Source organism: Malania oleifera, chromosome 12, assembly GCF_029873635.1.
Source record: "Malania oleifera isolate guangnan ecotype guangnan chromosome 12, ASM2987363v1, whole genome shotgun sequence".
In the NCBI taxonomy this organism is placed as follows: Eukaryota; Viridiplantae; Streptophyta; class Magnoliopsida; order Santalales; family Ximeniaceae; genus Malania; species Malania oleifera.
Window position 1 is genome coordinate 79,990,404 of NC_080428.1, and position 19,241 is coordinate 80,009,644.

Sequence of the window (19,241 nt, forward strand, 5' to 3'; positions counted from 1 at the left end):
CAGATTATGCAGTTTTTAAATACTATTATTATAGTTTTATGACTCGGCCGCCACACACTAGTAATAACATATTTTCACTTACTGAGCGTCGACTCACCCCATTACTTTACCATTTTTCAGGTGAGACAGCTAGACAAGCAGATTAGGCTTGCAGATAGGAAGTTTACTTGATTACCTCGGTTGTAGGGTGAGTTGTGACAGGGTTTTGTATTTTTGAGGTAGATGATGCTGGAGGGGTTTATTTTGTATTATTGTGGCTTGTATATACTAGATTCTGGTATTGTATAGTATATATATAAAAATGGTTATATGATTTGTGCTTCCGCTGCTTAGGTATGGATGTAGATATACATATAAAAAAAAAATGGTTAGAATTTTGAGGATGTTACAACCGGTATGTTGGAGATCCATTGTACAATCTCTAGTTGCATTGTCCACAACTGAGGCGGAATATATGGTAATTTTCGAAGCTATAAAGGAAGCCTTATGGCTTATCGGTTTAGTCAAAGAGATAGAATTACAGCAAGATGGAGTGGTTCTTCATTGTGATAGTCAGAGTGCCATTTACTTGGTGAAAAATCAGGTATACCATGCTAGAACCAAGCATATTGATGTGAGGTTCCAGAGAGTTCGGGAATTGATTGTTTCAGGTGAACTTGTATTAGAGAAGGTCCACACTTCTGAAAATGCAGCAAATATTCTGACGAAATTGGTTACTTCTGAAAAATTCAAGCATTGCTTGGACTTACTCCTTGTCTCCAAGTGATAGAAGGGAGACAAGCCCAACCTAACGTTTTAAAATTCTAGGTGGAGCAGTTAAACATGTTTTTCGGGATTCTCCTAAGGGGCGTATAATCGCCAAGGTGGATATTGTTGTTTGTGGCTCTTATACTTTGTTTTTTTTCTTAAGTAAAGAAGGAAGAAGGAAAAACATGAAAGGGCAGTACAATAGGAGATCGTCGATGAAAGCTCTGTGTTCGTTGACGAGAGGAAAGCAAGGACTCCTCGACGAAGGTTCTGAAATCGTCAATGAGAAAATACCGAGAGTAGGAAAATCTCAAAGTTTTGGACTCGTCGGCGAAAGCATGTTATTGTTGATGAGTGGTCTTCTATGGATCGTCGATGAAGCCTTGAACTCATTGATGAAAGGCGCCTATGCTGCGAGTAGTTTTTTTGAATTTTAAATTTTTGAACGTTGGGTGGTTGGATAAACGGAGGGAAACCTCCGAGGAACTTCTATATATGTTATTCTGGGCATATATTGAAGTAGTGTGTGATCATTTTAAGAAGTGTATTATGTACATTGTAATTTCATAGTGAAATTTGTGTGCTATTACTTTCGTGGATGTAGGTAGGGGTGAGCATAATTCGGGGAAACCCGAACTAACCGATCAATTTCGGTCGGTTCGATTCGGTTAACAAATAGGGGTCGGTCGGTTCGGTTATGGGTTTGCTAAATTTCGGGTAATCGATTATTGGGCCGGTTATGAAAAAATTTAATTCGGTTAACCGAATTATCTGAATTAAGAATTAATTAAAATTTAAATATAATATATATATATATGCTAAGTCCTCTCCAGTCTCCTCTGTGCTAGATGGCCCCGACTGGCCAATTGCTCGTGTCCTCTCAACTCTCAAGTCTCATATGCGTCGCAACTTCTGCCTTCTTGATGACTCCGTCTCGGTGTCTCGGACTTGGACCCTTAGTTTTCCTTCTCCAGTTCTCCTTCAAAGTCTCCTCTGCACCGCAGCCTCTCCAGTCTCCCCTCTCGGTCTTGGACTGCGCTGCAGCCTCTCCAGTCTCCCCTCTCGGTCTCGGACCTCAGTTCTCCTTCTCCTTCAGATTTCAGTCCTTCTTCTGTTTCCCTCCGCTAGACTTAGCAGACAGTCCTTCTCCACTTCTCCTTCTCCCTCTTCGCAAATCGTCTCTTCAATCTTCGTTGCTTTGCTTGAGGCTCAGGCCCTAAGCACCGGCGGCTAAGCCCCTCTTCCCACTTCCCACTTCCCAGTTCTCTGTTCTCGTCCCAATCCCGATCCCAAATCCCTTTTCCAGTAGCTGGATGGATCGATTAAGTGACTCAGGTACATATTCCATTCTTTAATAATTAGTTTTAATTATTTCAGTTAGATTCGGTTAACCGAATTACCCGAAAAGGAATTCGATCGGGTTCGGTTCGGGTAGCTTTCCTTGTTCGGTCGGTTCGGTTAACATAATTTATTAACCGAAATTTTTGGTTAATTCGGTTAATTAACCGAATTTGACCGAACCGACCGTTTGCTCACCCCTAGATGTAGGCTTTGTCGAATTACATAAATTTTTGTATTTTTCTTATTTTGATTGTGTGTTATTGACTTTTTGTTGTTTATTCTACTATGCATTTTCATTATTCCATACATATCACAACAACATGGTTACATTCCTCTGCCTAAAGTTAAAAATTAGTAATATAAAAAAAGAAAAAAGGCAAACATAGAAATGGAGCAGGCATCCAACACTTGGTGAATAGAAAACTCTGCCTCGTAATTCAAGTGAGACATTTTAAACCCCAGCGGCAGACTGGATCGGCCTGTTAGATCTGAAACCACGGCCTCTTCCACGATTTCCCCTCCCACGGCCACGATCACGGCCCTGAACTGATGCATCTTGACAGTAGCCTCATGCATCCTGCTGCATGTCAACCATAGGTCCATTGTACCCTCCCCTTCCACGCTCTCGGAAACTACGACCCCTCGATCGATCCCTCCCCCTTGCATAACCCGGTTGCGATCCCAACTACCATCTTCATACTCGAAGGACACAAAACCATTCCCTCTAGCCCTTCCCCTCCCTCTACCACCACGGCCCCCGCCTCGACCGTTAGGCGAATCCTCTCCTTCATAATCAAATTCTGTTGATGCCTTCACCTGTTCAGCTGGTAATGGCGGTTGATACCCAACAGAGGATGTATTGAGCTCCTTCTTTAGAAGAAGGCCCTCTTCTAGGGGTTCCCATATGTCAGTTATGTCTGTGGATCCAACAGATGTATTCTGATGAAGAACAACAATTCTTCGCTTGATTAAGTCCACAATTGTGACAGTCTAGTTGATTGCTCTTCCCATTGCCTTAAACACAATTTCATTTGACCCTTTCTCCTGAAGCAGACTCATGGCGTATGTGATATAGCTTCGCATCCGGCCCTGATTTGTAATCCGAATGTCATTCTCGTCTATCGGTGTCTCCGCTCTCGGCTTCTCCACCCTCTGGTACCGATCCATAGTTTTGGTCAACTGCGGAACAGTGGATGCTCTCTCGTGGGGAGCCCTACTCTACGGCTTCGTTTCTTCTTTTACGCCCTCCACACAAACTATCTATCTATACATATATATATAATGGGAAGGCTGCCTTTGTTCTACCTCTCCTTTTTTTCTGTTGTACTAGTAGTAGTACTTTGGAATGGGAGCGTGAGGGGTGTTCCACTCTACACCAAATCGCGATGGATTGTGGACGAGGAGGGGAAGAGGGTGAAGCTGGCCTGCGTGAATTGGCCGGCGCATTTGGAAGCGGTGGTGGCGGAGGGGCTGAGCAAGCAGCCGGTCGACACCATCTCAAGGCGGATTGTTACCATGGGGTTCAACTGCGTGAGGCTCACCTGGCCGCTCTTCTTGGTCACCAGCGACTCATTGACCAACGTCACCGTTCGGCAGTCGCTCATGAGCCTTGGCCTCATCGAGTCCATAGCTGGTTTCCAAGTTCACAACCCCTCCATCGTTGATCTCTCCCTCATTAATGCTTTCCAGGTCTGTAAATTTCTTTCTTTCTTATTTGTCTAAAGTAATTTTTAAGATCTGAAACCAAGCCGTTTCGACCTCACGGACGCGGCTGGCCAAACGTCTGGAGATTTTTTTTTTTTGATAACCTGCCGACTCTAGCCATCATTATGTCATTTGAACATTACGGTGCGATAGGAAATTTAAAGGAGAGTATTAGAATTATTAATATGTTATTAATCTGTTAGGTAATTTTGTTATTAATTTGTTAGTTATTATTTCAGTTGTATTTTTTTATTTCATATACTTATAAATATTAGTATAAATATTATTGTAAAGATAACTTCAATAATCGGAATATTACAATTTTATTTATTTTACATGGTATCAGAGCATTTTTCTTCCGCTCTGACGCTCTCCGTCTCCCTTCCCGGTCGTCTCCTATTTTTCAAGAACTTGCAATCTTCATCTCCGGGAAGTTTTTCTTTGATCTCTGTGTCATCTTAGCTCATTTGCTTCAGAGGACTCCGTCATCGTGATCGCGGTCGAACATTTCTGCAGATCCAGAAAGTTGCCCATTCTTGCAATCTTTCATCCTCCCACAGCACTCGCCGGTGATTTCGCCGTATTCCGTGCTCTCTTTCAGACTCTCTCTCGCATTGTCTACGGTTGTTGCGTCTTGAGGAAGGCCAAGCATGCCATTGAGGGCTTCTTGTCTGAACTCTAGCGAATTTTATCCAACTCAGAAAGAACACATAACCGCGCGCTTCGTTACAAGACATCTCAATTTTTCAGTATTCTGGAGTTTGGATCTGAAGGCGGGGGCCATGGCGCCATTGCCGGTGAACAGATTGGTGAATCCGTCCATGGAGACTCACAGCGATCTCTCGCGACGCCATTCCTCACCAAAACTTATCAACTTGTTGATGATCCTTCCTTCGAACGATTGTTCTTTGTAGATCTATTTTTCGCTTCTTATTTTAATGTTTTTTTTAATCTTTGAATCTTGCCGGATCACTGAATCTTGGAGTGCGACTCGCTTCTCTCCGAAGCTGTCTCAGATCGTCGCGATTCATATGTGCAAGTCGATGTTCGCCTCTTAGAGCACTGCTCACCGGGCTCCATTGATTGTTCTGATTGTTGTTGCGGAGTTCATTTCCTGCGGACTCTTCAACTCTTTTCAGTTTGAAGTTCAGAATCACCTATTTTTGCCTCCTGAAAGATCCTCTCGCGAGCATTTTTCACTCTCTCTCAGTTTTAAGAAGTGCTTTCTTTAACTTGTTGAGGAAGGCAACTCACAGAGCCTTCAAGTATCTTTGCCTTCGCCACTCATCTTGGGTCCTCTCACGACCTTAGGTTTTCTAGCCACTTCTTCGGCTCCGGTGTCCTTGTTTCGACACCTGGGTTAGAATGTGGCGCGTATATCTGTTTTCTTTGATTTTTTTTTAATTGCAATGATTGTCGGTCAGGAGCTTCGCCTCTTAGAGTGACTTCGCAGCTCTCCATTATCAATTTTGGTTTGATCTGCTGGTCCGTGTCGTCGTCTCCGTCTCGTCTCCGGCTCACTTGTATTGGGTCTGATCTGCTGGTCAGCCATTCCCGGCTATGCTGTGTTTCCAGAGACAGTTGATCTCTTGGAGTTTCTTGATTTTGAAGGAAAATTTTACAAACTTTTCCTTCATTTTGGGCCATATCTTTGGTCTTCACTTCACAGCAATTTTCGTTTTCGCCAGCACGTCTTGCTTGCTTTATGCATCGGCATCTTCTCCTACGGATCGTCTCCGTCGTCATTGCCTTCTCTGCTGCTGTCATGCTTCACATTAATGGAGTTTTTTTTTTTTGTTTTCATAATCTTTTTACGGCAAGATGGCGATGTGAAATCTTTATTCACCATCTCCATCTTGAGGGGGCGTATTAGAATTGTTAATATGTTGTTAATCTGTTAGGTAATTTAGTTGTTAATTTGTTAGTTATTATTTCAGTTGTATTTTTTATTTCATATACTAATATAAATATTAGTATAAATATCATTGTTAAGATAACTTCTATAATCGAAATATTACAATTTTATTTATTTTACAGAGAGAAAGTTGTCCATCCATTAATGTATCCCTGATAATTTGTCAGGAAAAACTCTCAAAGGAAATTCGAACCTGTGACCTTAGGATCATCAAAATCACAAGTCGCTCTTACCATTTGAACCAACCCGTTAGGTCAAATGTGAGAGGAATTATATGGAGATTTACACTTTCATTTGTTCATTTCTCTATTTTTGGATGTGAAACATGTAGTAGTGGTTTCTATGCTTATTAACATTGATTGGGGAAATTAAACGGGAGACCTCTTCCTCTACAACACCTATTTGTCGCTTGTTTCACATAAAATAAATAAATAAATAAATAAATGAGTACATGAAAAATTCAGACACTGAGATTTCTTATATAATTTCTCAAAATGCTTTTGCATACTACTAATTAATTAAGAAACTCATTGGAGTTTGCAATAGGACTCATTGATTGAAAATTTCCATTTTTTTATAGCTAGATATGGTTTATTGAGACCCTAAGATTTAAGGTACGTTTGCATTAAGGATCTTGTTTGGAAAAAGAAAAGGAGAGGAAAACAAAGAATTTATTTATAGATTTGATATATTTTTTTTATTTTTACTTTTATTTTTCTAACTTTTCTTGATAACCAAACATGAAAATATAGATTCCTTGCACCCCATATGAAACTCAGAAAATATTAGGGAAAGGAAAAAAAAGTATCAAGGAACTCTTATTTAGTTAATTCCATATTTGGTTATAAGGGAGCATAAGAAAGAAAATAAAAAAATATACCAAATCTGTAAATAAAATTTTGATTTGACACGTCATTAATATTTGGTTTTCCCTAACTTTTAGTTATATTAAAATAAACTTTTGTTTTTTTTTTATAGTATTTAATAGAAAAGGAAAACATAGGGAAAAAATGAGCTTCTTCCTTATCTTTCCTTTCCTTTCGCCACCTAAAATCCTTGATCCAAATGGATACTCATATTTTTCCCTTCCTTTCCCTAATATTTTCTCGATTCTAAACGAAACTTTAGGATCCGTTTAAATCAAGGATTTTACACAGGAAAAGGAAATGATTTATAATTATATTTTTTTTCTATATTAAATTCTATTAAAAATGAAAGTTTAATTTTATATGATTAAAATTTGAGAAAAATTAAATATTAATGATGTGTAAAATCAAAATTTTGTTCATGACTTTAATATATTTTATATTATTTTATTACTTTCCTCAATAACCAAGCTTCCAAACGGGACCTTAAGGTTTGAAAATTTTCTTGCTCTTTTATCTAATTTTATAAAATAGGTACCATGTTATGTGATGGGAGAATAATTATGTATCTATATTATAACAATAAAAATGAAAAAACTTTTTCTTTTTAAATTTGTTGTTTATTATATCTATTATTTTATTTATTGTGGATATTAATTTAATGGTAGAAGTTAATGAGAAGATTCCGTAGTTAATGTATAGTTATGATAATAATTAAAGTATTTTTAAAATATAAATGGAGTGTTACAATCAAAATTTTGTTCTTCTTGTTTTTCTTTTTCTTTAAAGACAACAACTGACCAACCCATTAAATAATCATACATATCTATTAGTGCAAGTGAGGCAAAAAGCAAGGATGGATCAAATTGGTCTCAGCTGTGCCTATTGGAGCTGGGGACAGATACTTTCATTAGATGTTAGTTAGCATTTTGCTATAAATTATAATTAACATTTTGTTATATAATAGATAAAATAACTCCATTTAAAACAGTTATACATCACTTAGTTCATGTAAATACACTATATAAGTGATATACACCAATATATAGCAAAATAGCCAATTAAATAAACTAATGTAAGTAGTGACAATCTTATGTGTGTCACTGTGGAGCATGTAGTTCCTAATTAACGCAACGTCCCGAAGAAGGGTATGAAGTGGTGAGAGATAATAATTATATATGTTTGATGAAGTCGCCACTAACCTGTTATTTTCCTATATGCAGTTTACTTTATTATTACTTGTTGATTGATCTTTAAACTAATCCTAAGGCCAAGAAACCAGTAGTCTCAATCTACATTTACCAGAGTTAGGATTAAGAGTTTAGTTATGCGAGAGAAATGTACTAGCACCTCCTAGACACTCATTCTACGAACGGTACCTAATTAACTATGATTTATCCCTTAAATTGAATCTAGTGGTATTTAATTAACTCCTTAAAAAATAAATAAATATTAAAACTTTAAAAGAAAATATGAAATAATGTGCAATTTAGAAATCTTAAATAAGACCTTCAAAGGAGGGGATCCTATTAGATAAACCCCCTTCAGAAATAATATAGGTGAGTTCTGAAATACCTTTTTACCTTTTATTTAATCATTGGAATGCACACATACAAAAACAGAATATATACAGATAATAATCAAATAAATTCATCAAATTTGAACAAAAAGAGTATTTAAAATTTTATTTAGGCTTTTGAATTTTTTTTAAAAAAAATTTCTAAAAATTTTCCAATATTTTTCTGCACTTCTCTAGGATTTTTAAAATATTTTTCTCCATTTAATTTTTTTGGTATTTTAATTTTCTATTTTTTTTGTTATTTGAGTCAAAATGACTTAAATATTTTTTTAATTTTCTCCTAATTTTTAAATATTTTTGTTTCTAATTTTTTTTTTAAATATTTTTCGTAATTTTTAAAAATTACAAATTAATTAAATGTCAAATTTTAAATTAAAGAAATGAACCGACAGTTCGGAACAGGTCAGACTGGTTCAACTGGTTTGAACCGGGTTAATGGGTCAGCTCAAGTTGACCTGAATCAAATTGGGTGAACGCGGGTGGGGTAGGGTTGTCACGTGTCAGCCAGAGGTGGCGACACGTGGTGCTGATTTTTAAATTTTGAACTTGTTTTTGTTTTTATTTTTTTGCATTTATCGTAGCAGGCAAACTATTACAGATGTTGGTCATTTGATGCGGATCACTAATGTAGTAGCGAATCATCCATCCAGAAAAAAGACACATTGGATGGCCAGAATCACACCATGTCGCTTTCCAAATGCACGGTCCTAGGTGTGATATCTCGTGAAAGAAAGATTTAAAAGGATTAAATGTTACTACCCATATCAATAAGGTGCACATTTCTTTTCGGGAGCCTTCTCATGAGAATTCCACAGTTAAGCGTGCTTGACTTGGAGTAATGTTGGGATGGGTGACCTTCTGAGAAGTTTTCTCAAGAAGTGTGTGAGTCAGTACAAAATACACTGAAAATGACCCATGTAGGTCTATGGGGCTAGTCATTAGTCCGATAAGGCCCACCCTCCTGTTGTCTAGTCCAGGTGGAGGAGGAAAGACACAGTGCTCCCTAGAAGACCCAGGTTGGGGCATTACAAAATTGTATCAAAGCAATTACCCAACCGAAAGTGTAATGAGATTCACATCGCATGAGTTTGAAAATGTGGGTTTGCAACGAGGACGTTGCGTTCTATAAGTGGGGGAGAATGTGATACCCCATAGAAGAAAAGTTTAAAAGGATTAGATATTACTACCTATATCAACAAGGTGTACCTTTCTTTTCAGGAGTCTTCCCATAAGAACTCTACGGTTAAGCGTGCTTGACTTGGAGTAATCTTGAGGTTGGTGACCGTCTGAGAAGTTTTCTCAGGAAGTGTGTGAGTGAAGACAAAACACATTGAAAAGGATACATGTTGGTCTGTAGGGCCAGTCATTAGTCCAATAAGGTCTGTTCCCCTGTTTTCTGGTCCAAGTGGAAGAGAAGAGACGCAATGCTCCCTAACAGACTCAGGTTAGGGCGTTACACTAGGTGCGCCATGTGTCATTTTCAGTATGGTGACACATGTCCCACTAATTATTATTTTATTTTATTTTATTTATTTATTTTTGAATACTCTCAGATCTCTCCTCTCCATCTCTCTCTCTCTCTCTCTCTCTCTCTCTCTCTCTCTCTCTCTCTCTCTCTCTCTCTCTCTCTCTCTCTCTCTCTCACGATTAACTATTGATTATTGCCTAAATGTCATGCACAAAATGAATTTACCTTTACGATGTTAAAAAATTTTAAAGTGAGAATTATACTAAGTGATTATTGAGTACGAGGAAAGGATGGACATCTGTATAGAGGAATGCTAGGAAATATATACACTTTTGAAAGCCTGAAACTACTTGACACTCCCTAATTTTAACTAATTTATTTTTATTTTTGGACATAGCTAAGACACTTATTGAAACTTAATCTTGACAGGGCAAGGACATTTCTAGCATTGAAATGTTGTGCTTTTGTGGCCCACCCTTTTCTAATTCTATTAACAATCCCCCTACCCCAATAGATAAATAAATAAGGATAATTTGAGATCGAGAGTTGGGTTCTTTGACACTAGTGTGGTCAAAATTTAGAGCCCTATTGCCACTGCGTGCGCCATCAGCCATGCCCTTAAGTTAGGTTGGGTTAGTCAGACTAGGCTAGGACCAGCTGGGCCTGGGCTTTAGGACTGGACTGGGCTTCAGGCTGAGTTTAGGTTTCTTTTGGGCATGGACTTTCGGTTTAATGAAAGCTTAGTCAATTTGGCCGAGCCTAATAAATTTTATTAGGCATGATTTGAGAATTTGGGCTTTAAAATGATTTGGACCCAATAAAACCTTGGGTCCTGGATTATGGATTTGGGTTAGGACCCAAAATCTAATGGGTTTGGGTGGTCAAAGGGTCAATGGACCCAAGTCAAAGTTTGACTTGGATCATGGGTTCAATCAAAATCCAAGCTGGGTATTTGGGTCACCTGTCTTGGACCCGGGTAAAATTAACTAGAGTCCCTGAATCAGATTTGGGGTAATCAAGTATAGGTGTTCGGATCTTGGTATTGAGGCTTGGGTATTCTAAGTTCAGGTTAAATACCCGAATCTTATTTGAAATATTCTAGAAAAATTATTGATTCCTATTCTATTTGAATTTAAGCTCTAATTACAGAATCTTTTGTTCAAAATTCAACATTGCTAGAAATTGAAATAAAAATTGATATGAATTAATAAGTACCTACCTCTCTTCTTAAATTCTTCACTTTACAATCTTCTCTTTCTTTTGCCTGAACCTCTTGAATTCTTTACTATCAGTCTTCCACCACTTCTACAATTCAAGCCTCTTGGTATTCTATCTTTCTTCACCTTCTCAATTTCAAACACTCAGTCGTGTCTTCATGATTCTCTCTTAAAATTTTTAGGGAGCAATTCCCCTCTTCCTTCTCTATCTCTGTGTCCCCCCTATCCTTCTTAAGCCTACTATTTATAGGTTTGGGGGGATCAATTCAATCAATTCAGATTTGATTAATTAGAATTTAATTGAACAATCAAATTTAAGATGAATTGCTCAATTTATTTTGCATTAAACTCTGATTTCACCCACATGCTTATTGCAATTTTTCACATGTCTGATTTCCCTTTTTCATTTTGTGCTTGCAAGTTTAAAGATGAGATGCTGGCCCACTAGATTTTTGCTTCATTCATTTTTCCCTTTTATGTTTTTTATTTTCAATATATTAGTTTTTTTCATTTTTTCCCCTATATTTTCTCATTTTATTAATGGATATTTACACAATTATGAATAATAATCCAAATTATGTTATATATATAAGCCCTAGAAAAGATAGGATGTCTACACCAATGAAATTTAAAAAATGAAAAGGAGGGTTTGGATGAAATAAGGGGTCTCTACCACTAAAAACTCTTATAGTTGTCACTCTCAAAGGCCACAAAGTTGAAAGAAAAAGAATTTTAGATGAGTAAAGATTTTTCAAAACAATCTATCTATATATGAATCCTAAAACACTAAATACATGGCTAAGATATGGTGTTTTTTTTTTTTTTTTAACATCCAATTATTCTCTTTTTTTGTCCTCACTAATCTATGTCAGTTGGTGGAGGAAGGAGCCCATGCAAGCCCTAATGGTTTTATTTTACTTCTTTTTACATCTAATTTTTTCTTTATCACCTCTCTTTTGAGTTAGTTGACGAAGGAAGGGGTCCACATAAGCCCCTCTAATTTTATTTAATCATTTTGAAACTCTTTCTTTGTCCTTCTCTCCCACCTCTCATGGGGCTAACATGTGGTGGTAATTTTTTTGGGGTCCCTTTTCTCTCTCTCTCTCTCTCTCTCTCTCTCTCTCTCTCTCTCTCTGTGTGTGTATATATCAGCCGGTAGAGAAGAGGCCCTATGTGGGTTCCACCATTTTTTTTTTCATTTTAAACTCTCTCTCTCTCTCTCTCTCTCTCTCTCTCTCTCTCTCTCTCTCTCTCTCTCTCTGTGTTCCACCACTATATTATTTAATTTGTTTTTTAAACTCTCTCTTCCTCTCTCCTTTTCCCCCTCTCCCTATCCCACTCCTTACATCTGACCCTACAAAAAATTTTATTATTTTTAAAATTCTTTTCTTTCTTATCAACATAAATGAATTCCGTTATAGTAATTTTTTCCCCAACTCATCCACTTTCTTTCTCAATGTTTTTAAATTATAAAATTAATCTCAATTATTAGGATTATATATATTAAAAGCAATTCGACTGTAAATAATTTTGATTAGGCTGTAAATAATGCTGAAAATTTGGTAGCATTTAAGTGCTAAAAATTTGGCAATTAGGTTGTAAATAATGCTGATTAGGCTATAAATAATGTTGAAAATCTGACAGCATTTAAGTGTTGAAAATCATACAAAAACTATGTAAATCTCTTCTATATAATGAAAGCAAACCTGATGGAAAGTGCATTTAGACCAAAATTAACATGGTATCAGAGCCTAGTTCACCAACATTCTCCCTGTTGTGCCATGTCGGGGGAGACCCCGATACCTTACCGAGAGAGATCCCGATGTTTAAGGGGGAGATTGTTGGGTTATTGCGCATCGGTTGTGGAAGTGGTTGGGGCTAGTTATTAAGTGTGAGGGAATTTAAAGCCTCACTCCTTGAGCTAGCTTTTGGGATTGAGAAGACCTTAGATCAATGGGATGTAGTCAAGTGGATTTTCAAATACTTGAGGGGTACTACAGACTATGACATCATGTTTGGTAGACAACAGAGTGATCCTTTAGTTGTGGGATGACCAATTTATCGGAGGTCCATAGTTTAGTCTCTAGTTGTACTATCTACAATTGAGTCAGAGTATATGGTAATGGCTCAGGCTGCCAAGAAAGCATTGTGGCTCACATGATTGATCAAGGAGCTGGGTATTCAGCAAGTGATAGTTAGAGTGTCATTTATTTGGCGAAGAACAAGGTGTATCATGTGATGACCAAACACATAGATGTGAGGTTTCAAAGGATTAGGGAATTGGTCTCTTCAGGTGAACTATTATTTGAGCAAGTTCATACTTTTGAGAATGCAGTAGACATGTTGATAAAGCCCGTTACTACGAATAAGTTCAAGCATTGCTTGGATGCTTGGACTTAATTGACGTCTCCAGATGCTAGATTGGAGGTGTCCAAACCTATTGTCCCAAGTGGAGCTATGGGTTATGTTTCGTTTTCTCCTAAGAGGTGAATATTTGTCAAGGCAAATATTGTTATAGTATGTGACTCATATTGAGTGGAACACATATACAAAGAAAGCATACTGAGGAAAAAACAAGGAAGATGGTCTGAAGAAAACTGTCGACGGTTTGCATAGGGAGTCAACGGTTATGTCGACGCTTTCAAGCAGAAGCTAAGTCAGTAAGAAATAGTTGATGGTTTTGTTCAGCGCTAGCTATTTTTTAATTTTAAATTGGGAAGATCAATAGGTTGGGGATTTGGAGGCTCCGGGGATTGATACATGGGTATTTAGGGAACTTTCTAATCTCCCTGTATGTGTAGGATTGACATATATACAATGTTGTAACCCTGGTTTTAACATATAGTAAAATTCAGCCGCCGCTTATTCCCATGGACGTAGACATTCTTCCAAACCACGTTAAGTTCTTATGTCTTGTTTATTGCTTTCTTTATTATCTATGTAATTGTGTTTTCTATATTATTTATCGTTAGTTATTACATTACACAATCGGTTCCACACGCATTAATTTACACAATGAGAAGCAAGTTGAGGATGCGCTGATCTTGAAGTTTCCAATTCGTGTATTTTGGGTTGCTGTAGAAGACTCAACAGCAGAGGTGGAGTTTGTGGGTGGAGCAATGATGGACCCATCAACATAGCCAAGAAGTCTGTGGCATTCAAGAAGCGGAATAAGCTGATTGCGCTAGAGAAGATAGTTTGATGAAGAGAGTTTAATGGTCACCATATGAATCATGGTGTTAAAGGAAAGGAAAGAGGAAGAAATGACAGCTATGTGGGTCAGTGGGAGGTTGAGCCCGTGAGGGCTCTAATACCATGAAAGGATTTGCAAATCATCGCACACTTTTACGTGGGTGAGTATTTCTATTTATAATACCGTTCAACTGTACAATCTAATTACACAACTAAAATAAAAGAAATAATCAAAACAAATTTGTGTAACATATCCTATAATCAAGGAGGAAAATCGAAATAGATTTGTGTGACATCTCCTACAATCAAGGAGGATCCCATGGGTCAATGGAGGGGGATTTATAGGGATTCTCAATACAATCCACAAGTGGGGAATCAAATCTGTGATATTGAGGTTGCTAAAGTCATAAGTTCATCCTTACCACTTAAGCAAGCTCGGCTGAGCTATTACTTTTCCATAATTATTTTATGAACTCAACGTTTATTTGAAAAAGTTTTGAATTTGAATTTATATTAGATTTGAATAAGATGAACTATAAATTGAATTAAAATTTATCCAAATTTAACAGGATTTAAATTCAAATTCTGAAATTTATGCTTTCTTTGAATGGTTGTTAGTTGAAGAACTTAATATTAAGGAAATTAATTAACGAATATAGGCAGTGGTATCCAGCCTGGCGAGCATCAATGTGATGGTAATACTGGACAATCACCTGAGCAAGCCGGGGTGGTGCTGCAGCAGTAACGATGGCAATGGCTTCTTCGGTGACACATTCTTCAACCCTGACGACTGGCTCACCGGCCTCACCCGGATGGCCGCCCTCTTCAACGACACCCCCTATGTGGTCGGCATGAGCTTGAGGAATGAGCTCCGCGGGCCCAAACAGAACCCGAATGCTTGGTACAGGTACATATATACACGTATATGAAAATACTCATGCCTGTTTATCTGTGGAAAATAATTTTTATTTAAATTTTTAGAAAAAAAAAAATTGTTAGACAAATGAGCAAGAACAAATAGTTTTGACACTATTTACTTTAAAAAAAACTAATTTTATTTTTTATTTATAAAAAATAACAAAATGTACGTAATATTAACATGCATTTGGCATACACATATGCATGAAATGAGGTACGTAGGTACATGCAGAGAGGGGCAGAAACAGTGCACGCAGCGAACCCAAATGCTCTGGTCATACTCTCTGGCCTGAGTTACGACACGGACTTGTCTTTCATCCAGAGGAGAGCCGTGACCTTGACGTTCGCCGGAAAACACCTGTTCGAGTTTCATTGGTACAGCTTTTCATTTGGGAATGATTTTGGCAAAGGGAACGTGAACCAGGCGTGCGGGAAGGCGGTGCAGACGGTGATGAGCAGGGGAGGGTTCGTTCTGGAGAAGGGGTGGCCCTTGTTGGTGAGTGAGTTTGGGGCTGACCTCACGGGGAGGACTGCTCGGGACAATAGGTACTTGGCATGCTTCTTTGGGTTGGCGGCAGAGCTTGACTTCGACTGGGCGTGGTGGACTCTTGCTGGGAGTTACTATTTAAGACAAGGGGTGATTGGGTTGGACGAGACTTACGGATTGTTGGATTGGAATTGGTGTGCCGCCCGAAATGAAAGTTTCAGCTTCGAGAGGATTTATAACATTCAATGTCCTTTTCGAGGTAAACATGAATTGAATTGAATCTAGAAATTGGTTAATCATTCTTCTGATTGGTTCGAAATTTTTAGCTTTTTTTGGTTATCGGTTCGGCTATGGTTTGAAATTTTTATTTTTTTTCGATTATTAGTTTGGTTTTGATTCGATTAATTTGATAACCATAATTACCAAAGCAAACTGATGTTCTACAAATTCATACAATATATATAACCTTTTAACAATTTGAGTCTAAAAAAGTCGTATTGCATCTGCTTAAATTTTAATTTTGAGTATTTTAAATTTATATCTTGATTACTATGAAAAAAAATTAATTGTAGTGACTTTTAAAATTTTTTAATTATACTAATTAATGGTTTGATTTGATTTGTTATTAAATATGGATATGAAAACCAGTTAACTGAATTTTGATTAATTACTCATTTTGAATCGTTTGACTTTGTTTCACATTTTCTAGTGAAAACTTCAGCTCAGTTAATGGTTCGAGCGATTATGATTAGTTAATTGAGTCATATCCACCCTATCAATCCCTACTTAATTGGGAGGAAATGTACTTTTGGTATGTACGAATAGAATGAAATCAAATTTAACACTCGAACGCCATACTTTGATACAGTGTTTAAAAGCATGAATTTCGAATTTCGAATTTATATTTGAATAGATTTGGACAAATTTTAATACTATTTTATATTATATACAAATCCAAATCCAATGCTTAGAATCAATCCAATTTCTCATCAAATTGATCCATTTCTACCCTATGTCATTCTGTGAACCAAACATGACCATAGTATTCTTAACTTTACATGCCCTTTGCATAATTTTCAATTCATTTAACTCTACTTCCAATCAATTCTATTCTACGACACCAAACATTAGTCATGGTTTTGGCAGCTATCATAAGAAAATTTTAAAAGTGATGGTGGTTATATGTGGAAGCAGGGCCAGGGATATCAGAGGCAAGCCCACATCTAATAATTTTCCATGCATCAACGAGTCTTTGCGTGCTGAGGAACTCAACCATAGGGCCATTGGTGCTAGGGCCCTGCGACCAGGCCGAGGCGTGGCGCTACACACCCCAACGCCTTTTAACAATTGAGGGAACGAATTTATGCTTACAGGCAGCAGATGGGGTGGGGCAGGCAGCGAAGCTTGGAGAAGATTGCGCCAACTCATCATCGTCTTCATCGAAGTGGAACCTCATCTCCGATTCCAGGATGCACCTCTCCTCCAACCTCCCACGTGGCGGCGCTGCGGTTTGCCTGGATGTGGACTTCGCCGGCAGCGGTGGCGACGGCCCCGCCATTGTCACCACCAACACCTGCAAATGCTTAAGTGGGAATAATAATGCGTGCGACCCCACCAGCCAGTGGTTCAAACTTGTTAATACCACCGGAAGCACCCCCTGCTAATCAATGACTTCCACGTGCATTGTACGTGCAAGCTTACGTTCCTGAGCTTTGGACATATGTAAAGTTTAGTTTACTATAAAAACTTTTCTTTTTGCCTTTTTTATCCCCTGATTTTTTTTTTCTCTTTTTCTTTTCTCAATTGCATGTTTGCAAGTTGCATTATTGATTCATTTCAAGCGCCACGACCATGGTAATGCCGGTTGATGGCGACTCACTCACTCATTGCAATTCGACCTTTTAATCTTTTGAAGGCCAAATTAAATGAGTAATGTTACTTGATTCTTATCGGTTTGGTCAAAACCTTTAAATCTAAAACTAAAATTGAACTGTACATTGGTGTAACCATAAAATCAAATTTTTATAGTTCGATTCGATTTCATTCAGTTTTTAATATAATTTATATTTTAAAAAAATAAAAAAAAAATTTATAAGCCCATAAAAGCTCAAACCTAAATCAAACCCTTCTAAATATAGATAAGACCCAAGGGTAGCCCACCCAAATAATTAAAATGAATGACCATGCTTAATGCAATAGTAGGAAAACTAGATGGGCTTTTGTATGGGAAGGGAGGGAGCTTCTATTTTTTCCTCCAACCAATGTGGGACAAAGGTTCCCCAGACCAAGTCCCCAACCAAACTTATACTTCCTCCAACCAATGTGGGACAAAGGTTCCCCTGGTGTCACAAGCTAAGCTTGTTCAGGGCATTATGCTTGCCTATGACCGCTTATCTTGTGTACTTGTGATGAGTTTCTATTATGTAAATACTAGTGTAGGGTTATTTTCTGGTAGTGTCTTTGTATGCCAAATAAGGCAGTATGACTCCTCGATCACTTTGATGTTTACTAGTGTTACTATAGTGGGAATGACCTAGAAAGCTCTTTAGGGGAGGGTGAGTGTTCATCAGTCATTGTAAAACTCACTAGTTATTTTCAATGTGTTTAGCCTACTTGCCTCCCTCGCTAAACACACATTGTCAACGGAGGTGTTGTTAATGAATTTCGTAGATTCAATGTTTACTGCTTGCTGGTCACTGCTTTCATGAATGCTTACTATTTTCACTGCCATTTGATTGAATGCTAATGAAAGTGTTTCGTGGATGAATGTTGGTAAATGATAGACTGACTAGTTAAACAAGAGTGCTTTAGTTAGCGCCGCACGACCCCTTTCACAACGGTGTGAAAATAGTGGGACTGTGACACTTGGTATCAGAGCCAAGGTTGAGTTGCTACGTGAATTCAATTGCCTTTGTTGTGGGATTTTGTTAGCTTTGGTAAGTGACCATGGCACCAAACAATGTTGATAGGATAAGCGTGCTGGAAGCACAAGTTGAGGCAACAACCAATACTATGGCCGTGGAGGTGGCCCAGATGAGAGAACTTGTGGATGAAGTGATGGGATCATAAAAGCATCAAGCAAGTTTACTAGGTGAGTGTCAGAGGACTTTCGCCATACAGTGAAAACTTTGCAATCTTGGATGGTGGATCTAGATGCAAAGCTGAATCTAATGCTTCTTACTTTGGGGAACTCCAACACTCCAGGAGTTTGTAAGACCAAGGTACTAGAACCCAAGACATATGAGGGTGCTCGTGATGCCAAGGAGTTAGTGAACTTCTTGTTTGATATGGAGCAATACTTTTGCGCTATGAGGATGGCCTCATAACAGGCAAAGGTGGATACTGCGACCATGTACTTGCTTGGTGATGCCAAATTGTGGTGGCGTACCAAGTACAAAGAAATTAAAAATGGAAGCTGTGTAATCGATAGTTGGGCAGAATTGAAGAGAGAGTTCAAGGCCTAATTCTTTCCTGAGAATGTTAAGTATAATGCAAGGAGAAAGTTGAGAGATCTCAAGCAAACGGGGTCAATCAGGGAATATGTGAACCAATTTTATGCTTTGATGTTGGATATAAGAGATATGTCGGGGAAGGACAAATTGTACTATTTTCTAGAGGGGATGAAACCGTGGGCAAGAATTGAACTTCGTAGGCAAAGAGTTCAGGACTTGTTTACTGTACAAGCTATTGTAGAATGCTTGACTAACTACATTGGTGATGATACCGCTTCGTCCAAACGGTTTGGCAGAGAGGGAAATAGTGGAAAGTAGTTCAAGAAAGGCAAACCCAAGAGTGGGGGAGCCAACT

The 19,241-nt window shown here is 37.9% G+C and overlaps 1 protein-coding gene and 1 pseudogene across 1 annotated transcript; one reads left to right on the plus strand and one right to left on the minus strand.

Moving 5' to 3' along the window:
- Nucleotides 1-2,557: 2,557 nt before the first annotated feature.
- LOC131145181 (uncharacterized) lies at nucleotides 2,558-3,366 on the minus strand (annotated as a pseudogene).
- Nucleotides 2,605-17,199, plus strand: LOC131145180 (glycosyl hydrolase 5 family protein-like). Its single transcript, XM_058094308.1, has 4 exons — nucleotides 2,605-3,777; nucleotides 14,689-14,936; nucleotides 15,170-15,693; nucleotides 16,629-17,199. The coding sequence occupies exons 1-4, from the start codon at nucleotides 3,370-3,372 to the stop codon at nucleotides 17,096-17,098; spliced, it is 1,650 nt and encodes a 549-aa protein (XP_057950291.1). The 5' UTR covers nucleotides 2,605-3,369; the 3' UTR covers nucleotides 17,099-17,199.
- Nucleotides 17,200-19,241: the final 2,042 nt, after the last annotated feature.

Bases quoted from the DNA above. Each gene is read 5' to 3' on its own strand.
- LOC131145180 (XM_058094308.1), top strand. From the start codon at position 3,370: ATGGGAAGGCTGCCTTTGTTCTACCTCTCCTTTTTTTCTGTTGTACTA. The intron at 3,778-14,688 runs GTCTGTAAATTT...TAACGAATATAG, and splicing joins CCCTCATTAATGCTTTCCAG to GCAGTGGTATCCAGCCTGGC. The intron at 14,937-15,169 runs GTACATATATAC...TGAGGTACGTAG, and splicing joins AACCCGAATGCTTGGTACAG to GTACATGCAGAGAGGGGCAG.